The 26,880-nt window shown below is 33.8% G+C and overlaps 3 protein-coding genes and 1 non-coding gene across 7 annotated transcripts; 3 read left to right on the top strand and 1 right to left on the bottom strand.

Annotated features, from left to right (window-relative positions):
* Positions 1-7,049: 7,049 nt before the first annotated feature.
* LOC110628678 (histidine kinase 3) lies at positions 7,050-14,581 on the top strand. 2 transcript variants are annotated; one of them, XM_021775469.2, is made up of 11 exons: positions 7,051-8,436; positions 8,839-9,120; positions 9,426-9,595; positions 9,922-10,134; positions 10,388-10,574; positions 10,655-10,706; positions 10,829-11,058; positions 11,290-11,388; positions 11,655-12,775; positions 13,541-13,893; positions 14,026-14,581. In XM_021775469.2, exons 1-10 carry the CDS (start codon positions 7,969-7,971, stop codon positions 13,803-13,805), a joined length of 3,087 nt encoding a protein of 1,028 aa, XP_021631161.1. In that variant the 5' UTR covers positions 7,051-7,968; the 3' UTR covers positions 13,806-13,893; positions 14,026-14,581. The 2 variants fall into 2 exon arrangements, with proteins under 2 accessions (XP_043804635.1, XP_021631161.1); XM_043948700.1 differs by lacking the exon at positions 8,839-9,120 and having other exon boundaries at positions 7,050-8,436.
* Positions 14,582-15,138: 557 nt separating this feature from the next.
* On the top strand, positions 15,139-15,220 carry TRNAS-UGA. Its single transcript has one exon. It is a non-coding gene; the product is annotated as a tRNA-Ser (tRNA).
* Positions 15,221-16,083: 863 nt separating this feature from the next.
* On the top strand, positions 16,084-17,849 carry LOC110628681 (nuclear transport factor 2B). The gene is made up of 2 exons (XM_021775473.2): positions 16,084-16,522; positions 17,503-17,849. Exons 1-2 carry the CDS (start codon positions 16,226-16,228, stop codon positions 17,575-17,577), a joined length of 372 nt encoding a protein of 123 aa, XP_021631165.1. The 5' UTR covers positions 16,084-16,225; the 3' UTR covers positions 17,578-17,849.
* An 875-nt stretch (positions 17,850-18,724) lies between these two features.
* On the bottom strand, positions 18,725-26,880 carry LOC110628679 (calmodulin-binding transcription activator 4). 3 transcript variants are annotated; one of them, XM_021775471.2, is made up of 14 exons: positions 26,752-26,880; positions 26,438-26,654; positions 26,130-26,255; positions 25,911-26,026; positions 25,202-25,290; positions 24,882-24,927; positions 23,972-24,464; positions 23,215-23,333; positions 22,900-22,987; positions 22,581-22,804; positions 21,123-21,802; positions 19,934-20,516; positions 19,428-19,730; positions 18,725-19,115 (listed from the first exon to the last, which is right to left on the bottom strand). In XM_021775471.2, the coding sequence occupies exons 2-14, from the start codon at positions 26,448-26,450 to the stop codon at positions 19,035-19,037; spliced, it is 2,961 nt and encodes a 986-aa protein (XP_021631163.1). In that variant the 5' UTR covers positions 26,451-26,654; positions 26,752-26,880; the 3' UTR covers positions 18,725-19,034. The 3 variants fall into 3 exon arrangements, with proteins under 3 accessions (XP_021631163.1, XP_021631162.1, XP_043804636.1); XM_021775470.2 differs by lacking the exon at positions 26,752-26,880 and having other exon boundaries at positions 26,438-26,741; XM_043948701.1 differs by lacking the exons at positions 18,725-19,115; positions 26,752-26,880 and adding an exon at positions 19,132-19,331 and having other exon boundaries at positions 26,438-26,743.

The raw sequence follows: 26,880 nt of genomic DNA, 5'->3' as shown, positions 1-26,880 counted from the left end.
TTTTTTGTGTGTAGTTTTGCTTAATGTGATGGAGATAGTCTTTAAGGTGATTATTTGTTTGCAAAATGCCGCTTATGATGTTATCTTAACTTTTATTTTTATTTTTATTTTAAAATACTGCCTTAGTTTTCCTTTTTTTTTTTTTTTCCCCACTTTGTTTGACGCCATTTCATCTGTCACAATCCCTAATGGATGTAAATTTTCAGCTCAGAGCACTGTTATGCACCAATATCTCTGTACGACATCAGGCAATGGGTCTACAGAGGTGGTATGGAACAATGCTTTTCTCATATTTTTTGGGTTTTCTTGAGCAATTTTTTTTCCAAGTGGTTGTGCAATTCACTGATAATATGTTTCTGTTTTCAATTGAGGCTTTTAGTTCCCTTTCATGGTGGCTTTTTGGTCCCTTCTGCTTTAAAATTTTTTATAACGAGTTGCATTTTAATTTTTGGAAAATCTCACTGAGATATATACTTGATCTAAGCTTGATTTTCCCATCTCTTTTCAGTTAAAATTTTTTCAAAAGGAAAAAGAGTGGCCTGTGGTTTAGAGATTTTCAGGAATTTTCGAAATCCTGGATTAGTATTGTTCAATTCGCCCTCAATTCTTCCTTAAATATAAGATCCTTAGAACTGCTTGATTCTTGTCCTTGTATAGTCCATAACCAAGCTCTAGAAGCATCATTGAAGCTCGGTTTTTCTATCAACTGCGGAGCCAATGTTGTACAGGGTGTGTATATATATATTTCAAAAATGATGAGGGAACTATGCAGTAACAAAGTTTAATATTTCCTTTATAATTTATCATAGTTGCTTGCCGTAACTTTTAGGATCTTGTATTTAGTTTTTGCTTTTATACAAATAATTTTTAACAGAAAAGAAGTTAGGGGAAAGTGAATGAATTTGTGGTTCTTCAACCTGAACACCTGGAGCCAGTTTGTGCCAACTGTGGTCCCTCAATAAAATTTCAATTTTCAAATTCAATTTGTCCTATTTGCAGCACAACAACCATTACATTTTTTCTTTCAATTTTTTTTTTCAAGGGAAAACAGGCTTTTTGGTAGTTGAGGGTTTTTACTGCGGACGTATGTATGATCCTGTGGTCAATTTTGGGAGATGGGAGATGGGAAATTGCATCTTCTGTTTTTACCAACAGAAAGAAAAGAACTAGGACCCACCAGTCAGGCAGATTTCCACTTAGACATTATCCTCGTCTATGAACTTGACCACTTGTTTAACTATCCAACGTTGGATTTTGGAGATTGGCTTGGTGGGTATTGTTCCAAGTGAGGATGATGCATGTTAGGATTATGATATTGGAGGCCGATGTTTTTGTTTCTCAAGTGTTGTTATTCCCTTTTACTTTTTTCCTATACTGAACCAACAATGATTGAAACAGCCATTTGCCTGGCCAGCAGATTGTGACCAGGTTGGCGGACCCATTTACATTGCATACATTTCAAAAAGGTCTGTTGATGGGATTCTTTTATCATCCATTGGGGGATTCACAAATTGCTTGGAATGCTTTGTTTGCCATCCATGTACCAAGTCAATTCTCAACTGTGACACATGTTAAAGGATAAAAAGTTTCTTTCTTTCTTTCTTTCTTTCTTTCTTTCTTTCATCTCTCTATTTCTCACAAATGCCACGTAGTTTTCAATTCTCTATTTCTCTCTTTAATCTAGTTATTTAAAGTCCATCTCTTTTCACAAGTTTTAGTGGATTGCTTGCTGTATTATCTAGTTTTGATACTATATCATCTTGCATCAGCATTTTGAGGTGTTTGTACTTTGAACTTAGAAATAGAAATACACTTGATATTGGGCAGAGCCGCAGAGGCAGGGAAATTGTTTCTGATAAATAGAACTTTCTGTAGAGCTCACAGTGAAAGTCCTGTTTTACTTGGAATGTCCGTGGGGAATTAGAGTGGTTTATGGCTCTAGCAGTTCAGTTGTCCAGTCCCTATCTGGTGTTGAAAACGTCGGTGCACAATTGAGTTGGCCATTTAAGCCACTCTTTATCTCTGTGGTCATTGTTCCGTGTAATCAAGGACATCTGCCGACCAAATGCAAAGTATCATTTTGTCTTTCCAGTTTCTGTGTCTTTGGTTAGCATTGTGGTTAGAACTGCTATTAACAATATTTCATTTTTAAATACATTATTTAGAAAGTAATAAACATTGATTTAAACTTAAATTTAATTGTTTTAACAGCATAATTTTGTTTTCAAAGCATCTAAAATGTGTATCTATTTTTATATTTCAATTGCAAACAAGCCCATATAATGATACTTTTAAGGCCCTTTTCCTTTTAACGTTATTATTAGAATAGAAATATAAGCTGAGTCTTATGATTGGTGTTGCTATTGAGCTGTGAATCACCAAGAAAAGTAGGATTATCAACTAATCCCAATTTTGATTTGATGGAGCATGTTTAATTATAATAATTACGTATTCTTTGTTTAATTCTGTGGTTAAACTAAAGTTGTGCCCTTTTTCTTTTTCTTATTCTTTTTTTTCCCCTTTTCCTAATTCTATCTTCTTTTCTCTTAATTAAAGCTCAAAGAAATTATTCTCCGGATAGTCCCTAGTCGGTGGCTATTAGCTGCTTCTGCTAGCTGTTGAGTTGGAAAATGTACTAATAGGCAAGTCAATGGACACTTTGGGCCACCATGGAAAATGTTCTACTGCTACAAATATGTCCACTAATTTAATATTTAAACCCTAAACCCTAGATTAAACTTTCCAACTGCTTTAATCTTTAAACCAAATCAATGATATAAATAAACAAATGAACTAAATAGTTTACCATTTAAAAGAATTGATACTCAAATGATCAACTGTGTACAAAATAGTCTGGCATTTTGATTCACAAGTAATTTCCCCAAAACTTGATACAATCTTAAGCAATATTATTTTTTATTGTAATTTATATTAATTAAAAAAGACAAGGAAAAGAAAAAGGCTATGAAGAAGGTTTTATTCTGCTTTGTTGACGGAATCATCCCATCAGGGCTGCTGCATTACTGCACGTTGGTGGTGGGTGCACTGTCGTAATCTCTGACGCTTGCTTTGTTTTAGGCTGAGGGTAGTGACCTAAGTATTATTTTTATTATTATTAATATAATTTTAAATTAAAACTCAATGCCCTACCTTCACTAGCCTAAATAATTTAAAATAACAAGTTTTTGTTTTTTTTTTTTTTAATTATTTTTCTCCTTAACAAGAGTAACAAACCATCACTTATCGGTAATTAAATACTTTTAAGAATATTTAATCTCATTGAATCTTATTTACATAGATTTAAGTAATATATAATTAAATTAAATTTTATTTATTTAAAATTTATATTTTTTATATAATTACAAATATCTCCAATACATTTTATTTTATACTATAAAAATTTCAATTTCAAATATATATATATTGTCTCCATAAAATTAAAAAATAATTTAATTTAAAAAGTTTTGTTCACAATAAATGATAACAAGATACATTTAGGTTGGAAATTAAAGTGGGTAACATTTATTATATGTAGTTATGTACCATACATACATATCATAAATATCGAAACTAAAGTAGTACAAAAGAAACTGTGTACCTTTGTCGTAGACTTTCAAAGAAGTTAATTTCCTTGGTGACAGATGGCATTTGCTTCACCGTCGCGTATTTTTTTAATAATTGTCCCCTCCTTTATATGTATTTTCCATTTTGATATGGGTAAATTAGTAATTTGGTATTTCTTTTTAAGTTGGAGAAAACTCTGTCATATGAATTTTCTCAGCTCGGTCACATAAGTAAAGGCAACATAAATAAAAATAATTTATACGTTTTTTTTTCTAAATATAACTTCATTAATAAAATTTTGAAAAACCTTTTGGCCTTTTTCTATTTTCTAATGGAACTTTTTAAAAAAAAATATTTTATTCCCTCAACAATATTAATGGAGTGTTTAATTTATTAGGCAATAAAATCCAAGGGGAAAAAAAAATCAACTTCGTCGTTTTCACGCATGGAACAAGGAAAACGTGTTATAATATGTGATGACATCATGAAAAATAATATTTAAGATAAATGAAAATTTTTTAAAAAAAGAAGAAGAAGAGAGTTTTCAGTGGACAAAATAGTAATTTTCTCTTTTTAAAATTAATATTATTTTATCAATATTAAAAAATAATTGGGTGAAAAAAAAATTCTTATGAAATTGCCCATCGGGCCCATTTTAAATCAAGACTAATGACTTCAGTTTAAAATTTAAGAAATGGAAATTGAATTTAATTTGTCAAATTTAAATATTGAATTTTGTTTAGAAAATAGATTTATTTTTTTATAGAAAAAATCAGATTTAAAATTGAATCGATTAATTCTAATTTAATTTAAATTTATATTTAACCAAAGTGATTTTTACTGATTTTGATGTACTCAAATTGATTTAATTTTGATTTAAAATTATTTACGTGTTTAATTTTATAATAGAAATCCCTTATTTTTATACAAAAGGAAATTAATCAAAGAAAATCCATAATTATAAGACTAGCTAGCCCCATCTAGTCAAGAAGGCCTACAATATATTCATAACAATAAAAAAAAAAGGAAAATAAATTCACTCTTCTTACAACCTTGACATGATAGAAAATCCCATCATATAGTAAAAAATTTCACAAAAATTTAATATAATTTATTTATTTTTTGACTTTTTTAAATAAAAGAATTTATTTTTTACTCATAAAATTTTTATTTAAAAAAAAATAAACTTTATATTATTTTATAAAAATTAATTTAAAATTTTTTTCCAAAATAAATTATATCAACGAAAAATAGTGTTTGAAAAAAAGTTTTGAATGTTAGGTTATGGAATTTTAAAGTAATAAATTTATTTAAAAAATATATAAAAAAGGTTTTAAAATTTTAAAAATTCACTTTTTAATCAATTGAAATAATAAAATAAATAAAAATTATAATATATTATATCTTATTCCTTTATTTTAATTTTACTTTAAAGAACTTTTACACACTCCATGTAAAACATATTGTAAAATAAAGTAAAGTGCATGCAGGGCTAGAGAATGAGAATATTGGGCAGAAGGCCACTAAATTATAAATTAATAATAAATCTTATTATATTATTATTGTATTTTTGTTAATCATTTAAGATATATAATATTATTATAAATTATAATCTATGCAATTAATTAAAAAAATAATTATTAGGTGGTGTAAATTTTAATAATTAAAATTATATAAAAAGATAGGGATTTTTTTTTTTTTTAGCTAGTCAACCAATATGAGATAGGGACCCATTTTGGGCGCCACAGGAAGATAGCTAGAATTCTATCCCCAAACCCGCATCTGACACGTAGCAATACAAAGCATTGTGCAGTGGGCTTGGTCCAGTCAGAGAACGGTTCTGCTGACTCGGCATGTCGCTGTCCGAGAGGGTTCCCTCGTAGGACACCAAAATGGAGTGGGTGGTGATGGCCTAATCACATAGTGACAACCCTTGGTTAAAGTGCTCTCAATACCTTTGCTCCACTTTTCTCACCCATTACCACGTTGCCAATGTGTGATTTTTTTTTTTATCTGCAAATTAATATTCTCAATAGTTTAAAAAACAGTAAAATTTATATAAATAAAATTTAATTATTATATCAATAATTCTATTATTCTATCGATAAATAAATTTAAATAATACATCAATTAATTGAAAATCAGGGTTATTAAATTAATAATAAATATAATATTTAAAATTAATAAAAAAATTAAATTTAATTAATGCTAAAAAAATATCTACATTCATAAAACAAATAAGTAAAGTAATTGAGTCTTTAATTAAAATCAATTAAAGAATCTCAAAAACTATACAAACTTATTTTACAAAAGAAAAATAACTTCAACCACGTTTAACTACTCTATTTGATAAGTATTATTTAATATATAAATTTAGATGGTTAAATATTTTTTAAAAATATTTTATATATTTTAAATATTTAGAAATATCAATATAAAATTTTATTGATAAAAAATTTAAAGTAATAAAAATTAAATTATATATTTTATTGGAAAAATATTTTTCAAATGTAAATATTTATACAAATAAATAGAGGCCAATTGTCAAATGTTATTTTGACTTTCTAATGCAATTTTCTTTGGGTGTTAGAAAAAAAACTGCAAACCCCTTTAATTCAATTTTAAATCTATTAATATATTTATTTATTCTTTTTAATTTTATTCGATTTGCAATCAGTTTGGTTAATTTTATTGCAGCAATTTAGTGTAAATTATTTTGATAATTTAATTTATGATAAATTGAGATTAGGTCGAAAATTTAACTTATTTTTAAAAAGAAATTTAATTTGAACTCAAATGAATTAATTTTGATCCGTTTAATATCGATTATAATGAATTTAAATTTAACTTATTTAAATCAAACTAATTTGTTAAAAACTGCACCCGTGACTAAATCAACTCATAATTAGTTCCTTGTCAAAAAGCCATTGCTTTTTAAATTAGTCAATAAAATTTTTTAAAATTTATAATTTAATTTTTTTATTTTTACTGATAAAAAATTTAGTTTTTAAATTTGTTAATAATAAAATAATTATCATATTAAATTTATAATAAAGTGATGAAATTAATTTAAATTAAATTAATTAAATTATTATAAATAATTAAAATTAAATAAATTAAACTATTATATAAAATAAAATTGCTACAGAATTATTATAATCTAATAAAGAATTTTAGTACGAGAATTATTTTGTTAATAGATTGAGATTTTAAAAATTAAGAATTTTTCGTTAAATTTTGTTTATAGTATTTAATTATTAAAATTAATAAAAAATCTTTAAATATGAGAGATATTTTAATATATATATTTTTAAATTAATAAATTAATTAATGAAATAATAATTTTTTTCTAAAATATAAATATCGGTTGTTTTTTTATATAAATTCAAGATGAGAAAAATGTAGTTTGTTTTAATTAAAATAAAAAGAATTGAATTAATTGTAATTGCATTTAAGCATGCTATTAGATTTTATTTTATTTATTTTTGCTTTGGGCGGATGGTATGGATAGAGATAATGGCCTACGCTAGAAGACATTTCTACAACGATACTCTTCTCATCTCCCTTTCCTCAGATTCTCTCTTTGTGAGTGTGTTCATGAATCCAATCTTGTTAGCTTCTTTTTCTACTGCTGCTGCTGCTGCTGCTGCTGTTACTTAATCTTCTATCGACCTTGATGATTCTTTATGGGTTACTACTCTTGTTGCATAAACTAGATTTTTGAGAGGTTGCTGATATACATCATACACACACTAGAGATGTCAGATGTTAACACATTCACATGATTTTGTTGTTGTTGCTGTTTAATTTTGGGAATTCGTGGGCTTATAGACTAGATTTGTCCTGTCAGAGATTTCTGATTTAATAACTGCATTTCGAATCTTCGTTGGTCCATTTCGTGTTCTGGGTTTTGGTTGGTGTTGGTGGTGGTGGTGGTGGCTAACAGGATAAAAGCAGACTTATGTTTAGAATTAGAAACTTGGAATCTATGGATTCTTTGATTCTTTCTTGTGGGTGTGTGTGAATTTCTTATCTTCATCTTTGGGTTGTTTCTTGTGCTCAATCTGAATTTGTAGCTCCTGTTAGTGGATAAGATAGCATCTTCTCTCATACCCACTTCTCCTTTTCGATTCCACTTGTTTATAGTGGATTTTGAGTTTGGTGGACCTTGTTCCTCCTTATTCCTTGTGCCTCTTTGGTGTTAAACTTCTAAGTTTGTACTATTACTATTCTTCACTTTGGGTTTTGCGAGACAGCTTCTGTAGATTTGGTAGCGGCTCTCTCTCTCTCTTTCTCTCTCCCACCACACTGCCCCTTTTCCCATGTTTTCTACCTGGAATTAACAGTAAGAGCCGCTTCAGCTTGGAACTGTTTCTTGGTAGCTTGCCTTGGCAACTGATTTGGATGAGTTTGCTCCATGTATTTGGGTTTGGTTTAAAGGTGGTGAATCTACTTTGGATGTTATGTTGCTGGATTTTGTCAGTAATTTCCATGAACTGGTTCGTCAATGATGAGACCAAGACTGGTTTGCTCGGTGATGGTGGCAAGATGTGGCTCATGTTCTGGGAAGCGAATAGTTGCAAAATGCATCATCACTACTACCAGTATATTGGGTCAAAGAGAGTTAGAAAAACATGGTGGAGAAGGCTCTTGGTGGCATGGGTAATTGGCTGGATCATGGTCTCTTTATGGATCTTATGGTACATGAGCTCACAAGCGGCGGAGAAAAGGAAAGAGACCCTTGCAAGCATGTGTGATGAGAGGGCCAGGATGCTACAGGATCAGTTTAATGTGAGCATGAACCATGTGCAGGCTATGTCCATTTTGATCTCAACCTTTCACCATGGCAAGAACCCTTCTGCTATTGATCAGGTTACTAGATCTCCTTTCATATCTTAGCTGGTTTCTAAGTCCGCTAGAATAATAATTTTCCATATGCAATCCTTACTTGCCAGACTATTTTGTATTTTTCTTCTCTGGAATGTGAACTTTATGTCTGTATTTTAATTTGCAAACTAGACTTGATCCATTAGCTCATTCAATTAGATAAGGTAATTAATCATGCACCTGCCTGCAATTCTATAATTCCAGTGGAAAATTCAGTTTCTTCCAGGTTTTACTTAAACAGGAAATTAGTTCAAAATCTTAAATATGCAGAATTTGCTTGTGGTTTCCATTTTGGAATTAAAGCTTAGTCAGAAGCAGATCTGGGTTCTTTTGTATATGATCACTATTGTCAAGTCAAAAACACAAACTAACTTTCAGAATTTATAGAGGACTTTTGCAAGGTATACAGAAAGAACTGCTTTTGAGAGGCCCCTCACAAGTGGTGTGGCATATGCTGTAAGGGTGCTCCACTCTGAAAGGGAACAATTTGAGAAACAACAAGGCTGGACAATTAAGAGGATGGATACCCTGGAACAAAATCCAGTTCATAAAGATGACTATACCCCAGAATTATTGGAGCCATCCCCAATCCAAGAAGAATATGCCCCTGTCATCTTTGCACAGGATACCATTTCACATGTGGTTTCTCTTGATATGCTGTCTGGAAAAGTAAGCTCCTTTGTTTGTTCTGGATGTTTCTTGTGTTCAATACCTAAGCTGCACTTGTAGATTTGACTGAAATTTGTACTATCAGTTACTACATGGGGCAGTGCAATTTAAATCCAATATTGCGGTGATAATCTCACATTCCTTTTTTATAAGAGCTTAATAATTTAGACTAAAGTGCTAAAAGATTTTGTTCACTGCTTCATAAGTTGGAATGCTCATTTCTTTCATTTTGAAAGTTGCATTGTTTATCTGAGAGAGTAGAGTAGTTGGCATTGATCTTATTCTGCTTATATCTATTTCTGCAGGAAGACCGTGAAAATGTGTTGCGTGCTAGAGAATCAGGAACAGGGGTTCTAACTGCTCCTTTTAGGTTGCTGAAAACTAACCGCCTTGGAGTTATATTGACATTTGCTGTTTACAAGGGAGATATCCCCTCAAATGCAACTCCAAATGAGAGGATTAAAGCGACTGATGGGTATGATTTTGCCATCAATTGTAAATTTAATAGGAAAAAACTTTATATGGTTTTGAATACAGGCTATGTAGGTGTTCCTTCCTGCCTTAGAAATGCAAACTCAGAAACTAGTAGGAACAGCAATGCTTTAAAATCCTATAACTAGTCCCATTGGGAAGAAAAATTAATATTAATATAGAGCCATGAGAACAAGTAAAATGATTTTTTCTTGTTGTGGTGTCAAGATATACTTCAAGTGATGCTTTGATGAAAAAACTGGAAAGTAGATTTTGTATAACAATTATTTAAGGAGGAGCTCTTACAGTGTTCCTGCAACTGTCAAGCAGGTATCTTGGAGGAGTCTTTGATATTGAATCGCTTGTTGAAAAGCTACTGCAACAGCTTGCAAGTAAACAAACTATCCTAGTGGATGTGTATGACACTACTAATCAATCTCACCCCATCAGCATGTATGGCTCAAATGTATCAGATGACGAATTGCAACATGTTAGCTCTCTTAATTTTGGAGATCCCCATAGAATGCATGAGATGCATTGCAAGTAATACACAAACTCTCTCTTTCATTCAATTTTCTGAGTTCAAATTCCTCTCTGGTTTACTGTAATGGCTATACCTCAACAAGATACAATGAAAATCAAGTAATTCATATGGCTAGTCCAAATTTCCATGCAGCATTGGGTGTTGCATATCAAAGATACAGAAAAATGTTCTATCTGGGATGCGCTAAATACAAGGTTTTAACTTGAATATTATGTGAAATTGGGGCATAAATTAGGTTTTTACTTAATGCAGATTCAAACAAAAGCCACCATGGCAATGGTTAGCAATAACAACTTCGTTTGGGGTCCTTGTGATAGCATTGCTTATTGGGCATATTTTCCATGCAACTGTAAATCGGATTGCCAAAGTTGAAGACGATTATCATGAAATGATGGAGCTTAAAAAACTAGCTGAGGCAGCTGATATAGCAAAATCTCAGGTATTTAATGTTTTTAATTTACTTGGTAGGATTTTGTGTAGGTAGCATGAAAGCCTAATCCAATTTTCAACTTCCTACAGTTTCTTGCTACAGTTTCTCATGAGATCAGAACCCCAATGAATGGTGTTCTGGGTGAGTTGTAAAATTGTTCTTTACTCTTCAAAAATCATGTGTGTCGTCTGGCATATGCCAAGAATAAGTAGCAGTAAAGTTCATTGAGCCATGATAATGTAAATCTGTTAAATTTTCTCCAGGAATGTTACATATGCTTATGGATACGGATCTAGATGTAACTCAACAAGATTATGTCGGAATTGCACAAGCCAGTGGAAAAGCTCTTGTCTCATTAATCAATGAGGTTTTAGATCAAGCAAAAATTGAATCAGGTAAGCTTGAGCTTGAGGATGTGCGGTTCAATCTACGGGCAATTTTAGATGACGTACTACCGCTCTTTTCTGACAAGTCTCAAGGAAAAGGAATAGAGGTGACATATCTTTTAACTGGTGAAACTATTCGATTTATATTTTGCTTATGGTAACCATTTTATCAGAGGCTCTACATATGCAGTGTGTAATAGTTTGTCCTCTTAGCATTATGTTCTTTTCTTTTCATCCCACTCTCCCTCTCCTCCAAATATATTTTCTCCTATACCTTCATTTCAGTATCTAATATCTAAATTTTAATATTGGCATGATCAAATTGGTGGGAAGCACAGTTGGCTGTTTACATCTCTGATAATGTTCCTGAAATGCTAATTGGTGATCCAGGGAGGTTCCGGCAAATCATAACCAATCTCATGGGAAACTCAATAAAAGTAAGTATCTAGCTAATTCTGGATTGATCCTCTATGATTAACTTATAAAATAAATTGGGTGCTGACTGCTGCAAAACTTGCATTACGTCTACCTCCACTATAGAGATTTAGGAGAAAACATTTTATGTCATGCAGTCATGCTAGCATATTTGATCTTTACTTTTGCCATTTGATTAGTGATAAAATTTCAACTTTCAATTCTTAGCTTTGGAGTTTGTTCTGCACATTCCTATGGTCTTAGGCTTGTTTTTTTTTTTTTTCCACAGTTCACGCATCAAGGGCACATCTTTGTCACCGTCCATCTTGTGGAGGAGGTGATTGACTTCATAGATGTGGAGACAGAATCATCATCAAGGAATACCTTGAGTGGTTTTCCCATTGCAGATAGACGCCGCAGCTGGGCAGGATTTAGGACTTTCAGTCAGGATGGGTCTAGTCGTACTCTTTTGGCATCCTCTCCTGACCTTGTCAATCTAATTGTTTCTGTTGAGGATACAGGAGAAGGGATCCCTCTTGAAGCCCAATCTCGCATTTTCACTCCTTTTATGCAGGTTGGCCCATCCACTTCCCGAAAATATGGAGGCACAGGGATTGGCCTAAGTATAAGCAAATGTTTGGTTGGCCTCATGAATGGGGAAATTGGGTTTGTAAGCATACCCAAGATCGGGACGACCTTTACATTTACTGCTGTTTTTGGCAATGGCTGCTCCAGTTCTCATGACTACAAGAGTCGCAAATTCAGCAACCAGTCTAACGCTATCTTTTCAGAATTTCAAGGCATGACAGCATTAGTTGTGGATCCAAGGCCTGAAAGGGCCAAGGTTTCAAGATATCATATTCAGCGGCTTGGAATTCATGTTGAAGTGGTTTCTGATTTAAATCAAGCTTTCTGTAGCATAAGCAACGGGAATGCTGTTGTCAACATGGTTCTTATTGAACGGGAAGTTTGGGATAGGGATTCAAGTGTTTCAGCTCTATTCATCAATAATACAAGGAAAATTGATCATGGTGTTTCTCCAAAACTATTCCTTCTGGCTAATTCTATCAGTTCTTCCAAATCGGACGCTGCAACTTCTGGTGTTTATACTCCTAGTGCCATCATGAAGCCCCTTAGGGCAAGTATGCTGGCTGCATCATTGCAACGAGCAATGGGTGTTGGGAACAAGGGGAATCCACGCAACGGGGATCTCTCCAACCTTCTTCTTGGGAGAAAAATTCTTATTGTAGATGACAATGCTGTAAACCTCAAAGTAGCTTCTGGTGCTTTGAAAAAGTACGGAGCTGATGTGGTCTGTGCAGAGAGTGGAGAAAAGGCAATCACATTGCTTACTCCACCCCACCAGTTTGATGCTTGCTTCATGGATATCCAGATGCCGGAAATGGATGGGTATGTGCAACATGTTTTTCTGGTCATTTTATTCTGCCTTATTTTTGTCAGTGTTAGAGATATATGTAGGGGGTTTCAGTTGGTGGGTTGTGACATGACTAGCAGAATAAGGGTGAACAAGAACCAGAAACGGTAAATGAATCTAGTTAAGGATCTAAACGTGACATAACCATTTTATTATACGGGACACGGCATGGCACAATTAATATTAAATCCTGTTGGATTAATTGGACGTGACCCAACCTATTTAACATGATTTAACTTTAACCTAACCCATTTAAAATATTTTGACATAATTTAACATATTACGCTAAATTTACACATCAATTTTAAATTTGCATAAATTTAATATTATATGAAAGCATGGAACCTAACATCAAACAAACATTTGATATTTCAATATTTAGCTATCAGTATCTTAACTAAAAATTTTAAAGTCAAAATGGGTTAATGAATCAAGCTGCTCAGCATGAACATGAATATGCGTAAGCCTCTATTTTTGTGTCATGTTTGTGGATAATATCTAAAATTGTGACCCCTATACATACGTCATTATTATGTTCTTAATCTTTGATATATGTGAACAAGGGCATTGTTTGTACGTTTTGTATCACACTCAGTAAACTGCTTTTCCATAAGAAAAAAGAAATAGACAAATAAGTATAATACTTCCCAGCTGGATACGTACCTCCATTGATTATGCTTAGTTTACTTGTCAATTATTTCGGAACTAGTTTTAAACCTATATAATGTCCTTCCCTTCAGTTTTGAAGCTACAAGGAAAATTCGGGATAAAGAAGACAATTTCAACAATTCTATTCAGAATGGAGATGCATCAGCTGAAGCCTATGAAAATTTTCCAAATTGGAAAGTTCCCATCTTAGCAATGACTGCAGATGTAATTCAAGCTACACATGAGGAATGCCTAAAGTGTGGAATGGATGGATATGTTTCTAAACCTTTTGAAGCTGAACAACTATACAGGGAGGTTTCACGATTTTTTCAGTCAACTTCCAATGTGATCTTATAGAGGAGGCTTATATTGAAATTCACATGATGTGAGCGCCCACGGTTCCTGGGACGTGTTTACTTGAATTGGTTAAGTTTTTCTCCCAAGAGTAAGTATTCGACTAACCTAAACTAGTAGTTACATCTTAGTCTTTGCTCAAATAATGTTTCTAGTAGTTACACTTGCACCTGTTCCTGGGACGTGTTGCTCATTGATTACTTGGTTCTTGACATTTCCCCAGGAACACATTTGTTTTATTGCTGAGTGTATATAAAAGCCATGATGGATAGCTCTCGAGTTTCATTGATTGTTTCGAGAACCACACGGTGAAGCTGGTTCATGTTTCCTAGTAAAGTTGATCTCATTTGCTAGCTGTCAGTTAGGATTGGTTGTGTGAGACTTGTGCAGACGCAAAGCTTTTAGGATAGGATATCGAATTCGATAATATATACCTGTTTCGAATGGATGGAGGAATCCTGACATTTGAGTGTATCATAGAAGCAATGGAATATCATCATCTTGTCCTTGCAGAAATAAATTCATGATGCTCCAAAAATTTCTTTCTTCGAGGATTATCCATTTGTAGCGTAGGTGGTAGATTCAGGTGAAAAGAGGGAAGACAAGCTTCTTGGCAGAGGAAGAGAACACATCATGCGTATTAATATTGTAGAATTAATAAGATATTGATGTAATCATAATATCTCATTTCTTCATCATTTTGTACCAAGAATTGATGCAATAGAGAGTGACAGTGTATCAAATCTCAGTAATCCCATCTCATGGTTTTTCTCTGGTTAGAACATTATATGCACGCTTTGCATTGGATACAGGCTAATTTTATCCACCATATGCTACTTTCTTTGAACTGAAAGCTGTCAATAGAAGTGCTTGTTGATGCTTCTACTTTTTCGGAAAAGAAGTTTGAACTTCACGCTTATCTTATATTCAAGAGTTTATACAATCAAAGTATGGAAAATTTTAGAGCAAATTACTATTTTACCCTTGAGTTGTGTCGAATTGATATATATATTCCTTAACTTTGAGAACTCAATAATTTATTTACAGTATTTTGACTCTGTTTAAATGAAGCAAATTTTCATTAATTACTTAAAAAATTACTAAAATTCCTTTGAAAATAAATTCGCTTAATATATATGTCAAAATGATTTAAACCTTGTATTTTAATTTTATCAATTGAAATCACTAAAATTAATATCGAGTTTTAAGAGCCGGTCATATCAATCTATTCATTTTGATACAACTCAGGTGCCAAAAGAACAGAAATGAAAAGCCTTATCCTGAAATCTATATTTAATAATATCAATATTTTTTAAAGGCAAAAGACAAACAACAAGTCGATATGTCCGAGTGGTTAAGGAGACAGACTTGAAATCTGTTGGGTTTCGCCCGCGCAGGTTCGAACCCTGCTGTCGACGATTTTTAATAACCCTTTCTTATTTTTGATAAAAATCAAATTCATCTATTTAATTAGGCAGCTTCGTTTTAAATAACTTAAATGTAGAAATTTATTAAAAATACAAAAGGGAAAATGTTCATCACTCACTTCTTAGAATAACATTAGACAGAGCAAAACAAATTATTCTCTTTATTTGATTAAAGGAAGAATTTTCTATGAGATCTTTTTTTTTTTTATTTTAAGTTTATTGTCTATCATGTTTATCGTTCTTTTTCTATTTTCTCAAATGGAGAAAAACTCCTCTAACTTTTTTTTAGTCTTATAATAATAAAGAGTTTCGATAAGAAATTTTTTAATTTTCTACTTGTGTCGTTTTTGGTGCTTTGTTTTCTTGCAAGTTTTAAAATCTGAATTTTATTATATCCAAGCCTGTTATAGTGAACAATAATAAAGATCCACTTTGGCTATTGTCATGGTAGATCTACTCTAATAGTCTTTATTCCAAGATTTTCTCTTAGTTTGGTGGGAAAAGATGCTTGTGCTTATAAAGTCTTCTTGAAATCGTAGAGGTGATGTTTGAATGTTTTTTTATTAAAGCATTTTTGTTATTTTTAATTTTTTTTTAAAAAAAATATGCAATATATTTATAATGTTTGAGCCTTCCAACTCTATTTGTAGTGGTTTTATATCTAAAGTCTCCAAATTGAGTGTATTGTGATATTTGTTGGCCGGGTTATAAATTTCAAAAATAATAATAAAAAAAGGTAGGAAATACATAAATTATGCATTAAACCTAGTCAGCAAAACCTAACCCGTTGCAATATTTTTCAACATTGAATCCTGACCGTTGGATCATATAAATAAGAAGCCTGCCATCTCCTCCTCTCTCTCTCTCTCTCTCTCTCTCTCTGCTCTCACTCTCTCTACGCCAAGGTAGCGTAACTTGCAAGCGGCGAAGCCAAGGGAGAGCAGCCAAACGAGGGATTAAAAGGGCAAAATCAAATTCTCAGAATCCGAATTCTAGATGGAACCAGACTCCGTGGCTAAGGCATTTGTTGAGCACTACTATACCACTTTCGATGCGAACCGGGCCGGATTAGCTAACCTCTATCAGGAGGGATCCATGCTCACCTTCGAGGGTCAGAAGATCCAGGGCTCCCAAAATATCGTCTCCAAGCTCATTAGCCTTCCTTTCCAGCAGTGCCAGCACAGCATCACCACCGTCGACTGCCAGCCATCAGGCCCTGCCGGTGGTATGCTTGTCTTTGTTTCTGGTAACCTTCAGCTCACTGGTGAACAACATGCCCTCAAGTTTAGTCAGGTAGAGAGATTAATAAATAGATATATGTATTGGATTTTATTTGATTTGATGTTGGTGGAGTTTGTAGGGTTTTTGAGGATTCGAGTTGTGTTTTGGATTGATCTGTTTTTAATCGATCATAGAATCATGATTGCTTATTGATGCCTGCTCGTGGAGGGTTTTGGATGTGGAAATATGGATCTCGTTGAAGTTGAATTTGAATTTGTGAATTTGGTGTCTTTATGTCCTTTTAATATTTCTATTGAAATAACGTTGTGTTCGCTCAAATAGCTCTTTTTTTTTTTTTTCTCTTTTAATAGATCTAGGATATTGGATCTTGGCAGTTCTCAGTACTCTGATAAAGTTTGGTAATTTATAGAGTTTAATTAATTGTTGGTGAAATAAAATCTTTCAGAATCTGGTATGCATTTTACTCGAGTCCAAGCTTGCGGCATCAGTTAAAGATGACATAAATTTACCAATGCAACCTTAATTAAGTAATTCTGTAACGCCGTTTGATGCATTTGCTGTGTTTCCTGGAACGGTAAGGATAACTTTTACGGAAGGATTTTTGTTCTCAAATGTTGCTTGAAATTTGTTTGGCAGTACAAAAGATTGTTTCTGGCATTCCATGTTGCTGCGCAATGCAACTGTTGTAAAAGTGAAAATGAAATGAATCAATGATTTTGATAAAATAAACCAAAAGAATTGCATCATGTTTAAATGATGAAATGTCCTGTATTGCGAGAAATATTATGGTTTAATAGTATTAAATCTACTTTTTTGAAAAGATGATTGGGTTTTAATGGTGATTTTGCATGATCAATGTTTTAATATTTTACCATTTATCTAGAAACTAGTCTGCTTTGCTGGGACTTCTCTGGCATTTATATTTTTTTAACCTTCTATTTATTTTTATAAATAGTTATTATTCATCTGCTTTTCTGGGACTTTAAACGAGGTGATTATTTTCCTAACAATTTCATTGTCATGCTTCTCAGATGTTCCATTTGATTCCAACACCACAAGGGAGCTTTTATGTGTTGAATGACATTTTCCGGTTGAACTATGCATGAAGAGAAGATCAACCACTCAAAAGTCTTTGTGGTTCGAATGTCCCTTTGCTCAACCCAGTCTGGTTTTAGACAGTTTATTGTGATTTTTGGTTGGTTATGTTCAATGTTGCATTGTGCCACCTTGTTGTCTTGAAAATTCAGAGATGTTTCATTTGGTTGGATTGGTAAAAGATGCTCCTGGACTATTTAGTTTAAAAATCGAGTGTTCAAAGTTTCACAACTTTATTATTGATTAAAGTTTCAAAAGTTTATTGTATTTGTCATTTCAGGAAGATTTGCATCTTGCTAGTTGTTGTATTGATATTGGGCGGTGTATGATCAAGACTCGATAGGCTACCATTGTTGGTTAGGGAGTGTAGTTCCCTCTCCCCCCCATTCCGTGTGTCATTCATGAATCTTGCGAGGGTCATGGTTGTATTTTTAAGTCTTGTTTCATAAGAAATTGAATGCAAATTTCTAATGAATGCAGCAACTATGTTTTGTTTAGCGTTGCATATCATCTTGCTACTTGCACTGACCGATAAGGAAGCCTAAATGCATGATTGGAAAGTGAATATATTGCAGAACATGGCTTAAATTTCTTAAAAACTATCAAATCTTTTTTAGTAGTATATGGTTAGGTTACTTTATAATTTCAGATATCTAGTTCAAGGATAATTATTTGCTGTTCAGTATTTTTCATGTGTAGCCATGGAATTGCTGAAACGTAAATTTATTTATTTTTAAAATTTAACTACTGCAGAAAAGCTCAAGTTTTCTGTCTGCTATTGGATCTACACCAAGTAGGACTAATAAAAACTTATTTTTTCCGAAGGGGTTAACGGAACTCACCAGTATCAAATAAATATCTAATGCACAAATTTGAAAACCCCAAAGTTCTCTTTTAATCCTTTTGTATTTTAATTATATGACCATTGCTTCTTTTTTCTTATTTAAAATACAGTTTTAGATGTATATTGATGTCTAATCATTTGCAACAAGTTGCTTTCTGCCTTGGAAGATAGTAACAATAATAATAATAATTTTCTCCATTGTAAATCTATAACATAATGAGCGACTAAAACTAATGATAAACTCAATAGACTAAAAGGGAATATAACATCACTATTCGTCTCTGCCTCTCTATCACTCTCTTATCAAAGGTCACTTGAAGCATAAAAATATCTTTTCGAACTAATATGCAAGAAGCAAGACATATTGTAGACCAAACTACAGACTTGACTGAAAATATCCTTGCACAAAACGGTGCATTGACTAGAAGCAGTAAACCCAACAATTTATACAACTACAAGCAGTAACTACAACACTGATATGGGAATATGTGCAAATCATTCCTAATCACATACAACTAACTTTGAATGCAGGCCATTATAAACAAACTGAATCCAGAACCCACTACCAGCCAAGTTAAGATTGGTCAAGGGAATAAAATTAAGTTAGCTAGTTAGAAGCTGCTCCTACTGGAAATGGTACATATCATCATTTTCCATGTCAGCAAGAGAAGTTGCTGCTGCTTCACTCGTTTCGCCTAGTTCAGCCTGTCAGAATAGTTTAATAACTCATTACTCCCACTGATCATTCAAAACTGATCCACAACATCTAGAAAAGGTAAATCATATCATTTTCCATAATCATTCAGGGAGCCAGATTCTCTCCCATGATAATTGTCATAACTAGATGGAGCTACTTGGTATTTGGCAGATAAAAAGTGTAGCAAGTAATTTAATGATATGGCTTCTTGTTACTTCCATAAACTGCAGAACCAACATCAGCTCAGAGAAGGGGCTTTGATAAGATCGCAGTACATTTCTCAAATTAATCAATGTCAATAAAATTTTTGATCTACTTACTTTAGCTTGGCGATAACGTTCAAGCATCCGATGATATTGCAGGCGTGCCTCCGGAGAATCAACCATTGACAGCACACGCGAGACAGACTCACCGATAGCAACATCAACTTTTTGTTTGCGGAATACCTTGAGAATATCTTCATCTTCGCTTTCATCATCATTGTCATTAGGCTCTGCCTCATTCCGGAAACCTCGCAAACCAGCTCCTTTACGTCTCCACCTCAGCACAACCTTATCCAGAATTCCAACAGCCCAGCATATTACCTTATAGTGCTTCCTTACTTGATAACCTCTCACATGCGCCTGACGAAACAATAAGTGTTTAATCCAGTGTACTCTATCCCTCAAAATTATGTGTTGTTTGGTCAATGGTTCATTGATATGAAAGATGATAGTTTATGTCTAAATGCATATATAGTGAAGCTAGAAGCAAATCCATTTTAACACATTTTGAACCTTTTACAATTATATAGAAAGCAGACAGTTACAATGGACAAATATAGTACCTGTATCTTCACAACTTTCTGTCGAAATGCTAGAAAATCCTTGCGACCTTTCCATCCTCTATATTTCTTCTGAATAGATAAAGCAGCTGAATTGTAATCACGTGCATTGCGAAATGCCAGTTTTGACATCGCTGAAAGTCCTTGTATATCACTGGAATTGACACCATACTCATCTATACTATAAGCAGAGGTAGCAGCTTCTCTCTCTTGCCGCTTTCTGAATGAATGTGCTCTGAAAGCAGATTGTATACGTGCAGCAGCTTGAGCTGCATTTCTAACAGCAGCCAAAGTATCTTTAAGTGAAACCTGATCTTCACTGACAGCAAAACTCCCCTTTGAGATGGCATCTACAGTTCTCTCAGCTTCGACCTCAGCAGATCCTTTAGAAAGCTCACTTTCTTCTATTGTAAGGGATGAAAGATGGCTCGTGAGTGCCACCTCTGACAGATAACCTGCAAGACCCTTGTGACCACTGTTAGCAGCAATAGATGCTGGAGTTTTGCCTATTGGATCCTGTGATGTGGGATCTGTGACAGCCCCAGCTGATGCACCCAAAGCTATAAGCGCTGCTACCATTTTTTCCCTGCGACACAAACCACGTACACTGCTCAAAAAACCTGTTGCATCTACTAAAAATCTTGCGTAAGATTTAATTAATTCCAAGTCAAGGTGAGAAACACAGATGAGAGGATAAGATATCTTCCTCAAAGAAACCAGAAAAAATACCCAAAACAAGAGAGACAGAGAAAGAAAACTTAATGAATTAACACCCTTCACTTCTCTGATACCAGCTAAAGGCACATCTTTAAAATCCCCTGAAGTAGAAACCCATAAAGAGGGAAGAAGAACTATTGCCCAGAACAATTGCAAAGATAACTCAGGTTCTTGCATATCTCTCTAATTCAATGTCATAATTTAGCCGCTGATCATAACCATTTTTTGCTTTAATTTATTAATCATATTGAAAGACAGAAGAATAAGCTCTTTGGTTCATTCTCTCTCACCCTCTCTTTTATATATACAACCCCAAAAATAGCTGTGGATAATCATTTGTTCAGCACCAAAACCTAGAAGCATAGTTGCTCTCACCCTGCCTTGATGGTTGTAACCTATTCTTCTATTACAGCATTAACGAACTACAAAATAAACAAATGAAAAATTATGGAAACACACTAGATGCTTAGTTTACCTTCCAAAACGAGCAGCCCAATGAAGAGCAGTCCATCCATTAATGTCACGGAAGTCTATACTGACTCCATGACTGAGAATTGGGCTCAAGGCCCACTCAAAACCCAACCCCGCAACCATGTGTATGATCCCCTGCTCTTTCTTGGACAAGGTACAGCTAGGTTGATCTTGTCTTTCTTGAAACTTGGAAGAAAGCCACTGCTGCAATTTGTCTTTTAGAAGCTGTTGAAGAAGCCAATCAACAGTGCCTGTTGAAGTTCCATTACCAACTAAGAGAGCCTCAATGATACTTCCCCATGAATCATCACCAGTTTTTAATTTTCTCATTAGCTGAATTCCTGTTTCTATGCTGTCTTCTTTCTGCAAAGAGGGATCAGAAAGAAGAAACTGCACAAATCTGACAAGTAACAACAACTCTTCTGGACTCTTAGCAACTTCTGTTTTGGATAAGCTGCAATGAGGACAACTACTCTTAGCTCGATACTCAAATTCTCTGACCTCACTGCAAGACTCCCGATTGCCAGAAGTAATGCAGAAAGTGACCTTTCCTGGAAGATGGGGAGGTGCTTGACAGCGGAGAACACCTTCTTGAATGATTTCAGTTGGAACCTCGGTATCACCGAACATGCATGTCCATGCTGATTGTGATGGGTCACATAGAAAAGATCCAACAACAATTACCTACATCAAGAATCTAGGCTTCAAACTTTGCAATTTCCTTCTAAAGGGAATCGCAACTAAACAAAAGATGCATAAGAATATTATTTTAAGAAAATCCTGAAGAAGTGAAATATACTGGTATCTAAGTGATAAAATCCATAGGCCAGTGCACCGAGTACGTTTATTTATAGGAACTTCATTAGGCAACTTATTCAGCACGGTTAAACTAAGGAACTATCCTCAGCAGACAGTTTTATGCTATCTATAAATAAAGCCAATATTGTCTTTGTATGCTGAATTCTCAAACATATAAAGACATCATGAGGTGGACTTGACTCTCTGGCTGGATCAATCACAGAATAGGGTGCAGTTGAATAATGACCCTGAGTTTGATAGCACTTCAATTCAATATATGCTGGTGCAGTTCCCACCTTAAATGTACATTTAGTCAGCCAGGAGGATTACCAACTAAAGTGCTATATTCAACTATTTAAGAATACCCCATTGCATCCTTTTTGGCCATTTGTATTTACTCATAACTTTTAACTTTGTTGAATCCAAAAAACTATAGATGGAAAAGAAAAGTATCACAGAGCTGCAGAAGTAGTAGTGTTATCAATTAGAACTCTATTAAGCACACTTCAAAAGTATCCCCATTTCCAATAAATGCTTACACAATGAGTTATTGTAGAGTCTTTAAACCACACAATAAATCCATTATTGGAATATTACCATTTTCTCATTGAATGGAGCAAAATTTGGAAAATGCATGGAGTAAATGGAATTGGATGAAGCCTACCTTTGTAGCCTCAGAGGTAAAACCCCAGTCTGGGGATATTTCCCAGATAATAAATTTCTGCTGTTGTGCAACAGTCAAACTTGAATCTGCTTCAATTGGCACTCCAAGCTGGCCTGGGTCGTATAGCATTGAATAGTAGTCTGGATTGGTTTCATGACTTCCAATAACAGGAGCGTAAGCAGGAATTTCAAAATTTTCAACTTCTTGATGCAGCAATAGGGAAGCTGACAATATATTAAGATTGTCAAAGCTTATTAAGAGTTCACTGGATACTGAAAGTTACAATGCCAATTATCAAAAAGAGCAGAAGAAATCGTACAATTTCTGGCATTAGTTCCATTGAAATTTAGCCAACCAGAATATTCATGCTCTTCAGCTGGTCCCCTTAAAGAAGGCTGGGGCTTTTCCTGTTGTAGATATTACTAAATCACCATCATAAAAGAAATGTGGAAATTCACTCTCAGAATTTTGAATTAATGTACAAGGGTCAACATAATTTACATGGTGTATTCCAAATCCAAATGTACAACTTGATTTTGAATATAAGAATTTAACTCATAATAGAACAGTATGCCACAAGGCATATCACAACCATGTAACCATCATAAATGCAAATAGTGTTTAAATATTTCACCTGGTACTCCGCACCGGATGAAGCTTTACTGGGGTCCAACACTTCATTCCAAGACACAGATTCATTATTCCCATCTGCATACTTGTCTAGATACGATTGATCATATTTGCCACTATCACCTACAGAAAACAAAGCCATTAGTAACTCTCTCTTGCTTCCTCCCATTTTGTTTTATTTTATTTATATATGCACAAAGAAAATATCTAATAAAAACGAATACATGAGCAAATAGATCCCTGATATGCCTGTTGTACTTGCAAACACTACCTTTTACCAGCTATAAATAACAAGTGAACTACTCAAAAGTCAAAACTTTAGGCGAAAAAATTCTGTTGTTTCCAGCTAAGATCTCAAAGTTTTAGGGTTGCCGATTGATTAGTCCCCATGTACCCCACAAGGGTCATGTTAAAATAAATAGATCATTAATGTTTGAAAACAACATAAATAGTAGTAGCTTGACTCAATTTTACTCCAAGTTATGCAGTAATTTCCTTGAAGGCGAACAACCTCTCAATCCATAATCAATAGATTCTTAGAATACCTAAAAAACTTGGTTGCATTTCCAATATAAGAAAACAATAAGATATATTAAAAAAAATGATTTGTCGCTTATTTAAAATTGTTTCCCTTTTCCGTTTAAACATGGTATGATAAAATTATATAATATAAACACATGCAGTTAAGAAACTAGCAGAACAGGTTGAGAATGAACCCAGTTAAACTAGTTCAATCTCATATACATGACCTAACCACAAACCTGCATCCTGAAGGTGCACAAGATTGTTAGTCTGCAGCTGCATTCCAGCATGTCCACCATAAGATTGATTATTCACAAAATATTCTGGTCTAAATAACAAATTTGCAGAGTTATCCTCCTTGGGGATTTGCTTTTCATATTCCAGAAGTTCTGTATTATCTGTGGCTCTTTCCTCACTGCATAATGGATCAATTTCTTTGATGCTGTCCTCGGTCAGACTCAACTGCTCCTCCAGTCTTCTCAAATATTGACTAACCTCATCCTTTCTATAACTAGTAAATTCTGTTGTAGCGTCTAATCCATTTTCCTTGGTAACCATCTCCGAACTGACTTCTATGGAACTTGGACTAGATGAATTCCGGTATGGGTCATATTTATCAGTAATTGCAGAGGTAGAATCTGGATTCTGAGTAGTATAAGATGTTTGACTTGGGCTGAAAGAGGAAGAAAACCCTGGTGATAACTGTGCAGCAGGTCCAGGAGTGGACTTTCCCTGTATGAATTAATGTAACCATGTGAGCACATTGACTTGAAAATGAACCTGTGCAGTATTAGGTGATATACCAAATGTTGAAATGAATCAAATTTCTTTGTTAGAAAGAAAAAGGTATCATATAAAAGCAAGGCAGAGTAGAAGTGAATGATGTCTCCAACAAAAAAATCTAGGTTGTGAGGAAATTCATCCAAAGGTGGCAGTAGATTCAAATCCTGAAAGTTTGTGCATGGGTGGCGAAATTTCAGGGACTTTTTTTTCTTTGTAACAGAATTAGATCAGAGTTCAATAGCCAATGCAGTAAAGTCAACATATCCTGGCTCCTTAGGCTATCACTGCAGCTGTTGAAGGATGTATACTATGGTAAAAAAAATACCATGAGTTATTGCTTTTCACTTTCTGATAATAGAAACGTACCTCACCAATCTCTCTATAATGAACAAGAACAATATGCTCGTACGCCCTGCCAAGAAAAGCAAAGCATGAGCAAATACAGCCCATGACATTATCATCAATTTATCTTGTTTGCCACAAAGTAAGAATTATTATAATGGAGTGGGTGGATAATTTAATATAGCCTCTTCCCCCCCCCCCCCCCTTTTTATCTGCATACACTTAAATTTCCACCTTGCTCAGAATTTCATCAAATAAGTAAGAAATTCCCTAAAATCATAGCACGTCAGCTAACTTATAAGGTGTTGAAAATCAAGAACACCAATGAATATAGTTATACTCACGAGTCCAGCATCCAGTAGCTACGTCTCTGAAAATTTGAGTTTTGCTCTCCATGTGCATAATAACAATTTAAAGCCTCAACATTTCCAACCTACTAATGCAAATCAATTGTCAATAGATAAAAATCCATCAACCCCAAAACACACACCAAATGCATGAAATAGAATACTTTTCACATGAAAAGCCACTAAACCTAGTGCAAGAAATCAACAAATATAAGCTCATTTATCTCGTAGTTTCAAGCTAAATCAGAGAATTTTCCATGTAACCATGCAACACACAGTATTTATGGCTGTTTTCTTTTTCTTTGTTTTTCTAAACTATTTGGTTCACTTTGCAATTGCATCATCAAGCTGCAGATAACTGCAAAACCAATATATCAATTGATCTCCCAATTACTAATAGTACAAATTGCAAAAGGATCTTGAATATTATTCAGACAAATAAATTGACCTTAATCAAATGAGTATGCCACCAGACTGTAGCTACAACTTTTAAATTATCAAACTATAAATAAATTTAGTAACTACAGCAACTCTGCACAACATGCTATAATATGGTGAATAAAGTGATTTCCCAGAACTGAAGCAATCAACAAAATGAAACCAACTGAGGCAACAGGGAACGGGCAGATATATCATATTATCAATCATCTCAAGCTTTAGGCTTCTCATTGGATAAAGAATAACTGCATAGGCATCAATTACAAACCTTGAGTCGTTCATGTGCTTCCCCAACAGTTCTTCCATCCTTTTTTTTACGCCAATTATGACCATCTTTGCGAAAGAAACGAAGGACCCTTTTATTGAAAAGAAATAAAGACCCACCTGTTGGAAAACCCAGTAAGTAAGACTAATAGATAATTTCACTAACCTAGAAAACCATCAAAATGAATTGTGTCAATTAGATATGAAAAGAATAAGAAATTACTAGTTGGCTTTTGAGGTGGCTCCTGAGTGAGCTGGTACTTGTCATGGTTTTGCAATATATAGAGCACTTCCGCAGGTTTCAACCATCGTGCTTGAGCTTCTTGAAACAGAACATTGATATCATACCCTGAAAAGGCACAAAAAACAGCTATATAGCAATTCAATTTTTTTCAAAAAAAAAAAAAATCAAGTACAGAGTAAAAAACCACTATAAGGTCAACTCTTCAAAGATCTGAACGAAATTTCTAAAAGAAAAATTGGACAAAGCAGCGGTGGAACTTTACATCCATGCTTAATTCAGGTGCTTACCTGATTGCGACATATTTGATTAAGATGTTGCAGAGAAATCACTTCACTTCATTAGACTGCAGCTAGAACTCATACGAGAACTGGAGGCACTCGTTCATTTCAAATATCGGCAAATCTATGATAAAGCACGAAACAAAGAGAAGCCGCTACCGGCGGACGCCATAGAGGTCATGGCCGGAGCTAAGCATGATCCGACACGAGAGGTAGCAGAGTAATTCTGTACCGAATCAAAATTGAAGAGAATTAAAAAAGGATTAGAAGTCAGATAAAGAGAGAGGAAGTTTATATTAATTTTATTGACTACGACACCGTACGATTTGGACTTCATAAAAACCCGACAGAGGACGAAGAAGGGGGTGGGCGAGTGGCGAGTCTGAGAAATATCATGGGTTAATATCTGCTGCTTGAAAGTAACAATGGATATATGTTGATGTTATGACGTG

This window comes from Manihot esculenta, chromosome 12, assembly GCF_001659605.2.
Source record: "Manihot esculenta cultivar AM560-2 chromosome 12, M.esculenta_v8, whole genome shotgun sequence".
Classification (NCBI taxonomy): domain Eukaryota; kingdom Viridiplantae; phylum Streptophyta; class Magnoliopsida; order Malpighiales; family Euphorbiaceae; genus Manihot; species Manihot esculenta.
This window is presented reverse-complemented; position numbering and strand designations above follow the sequence as displayed.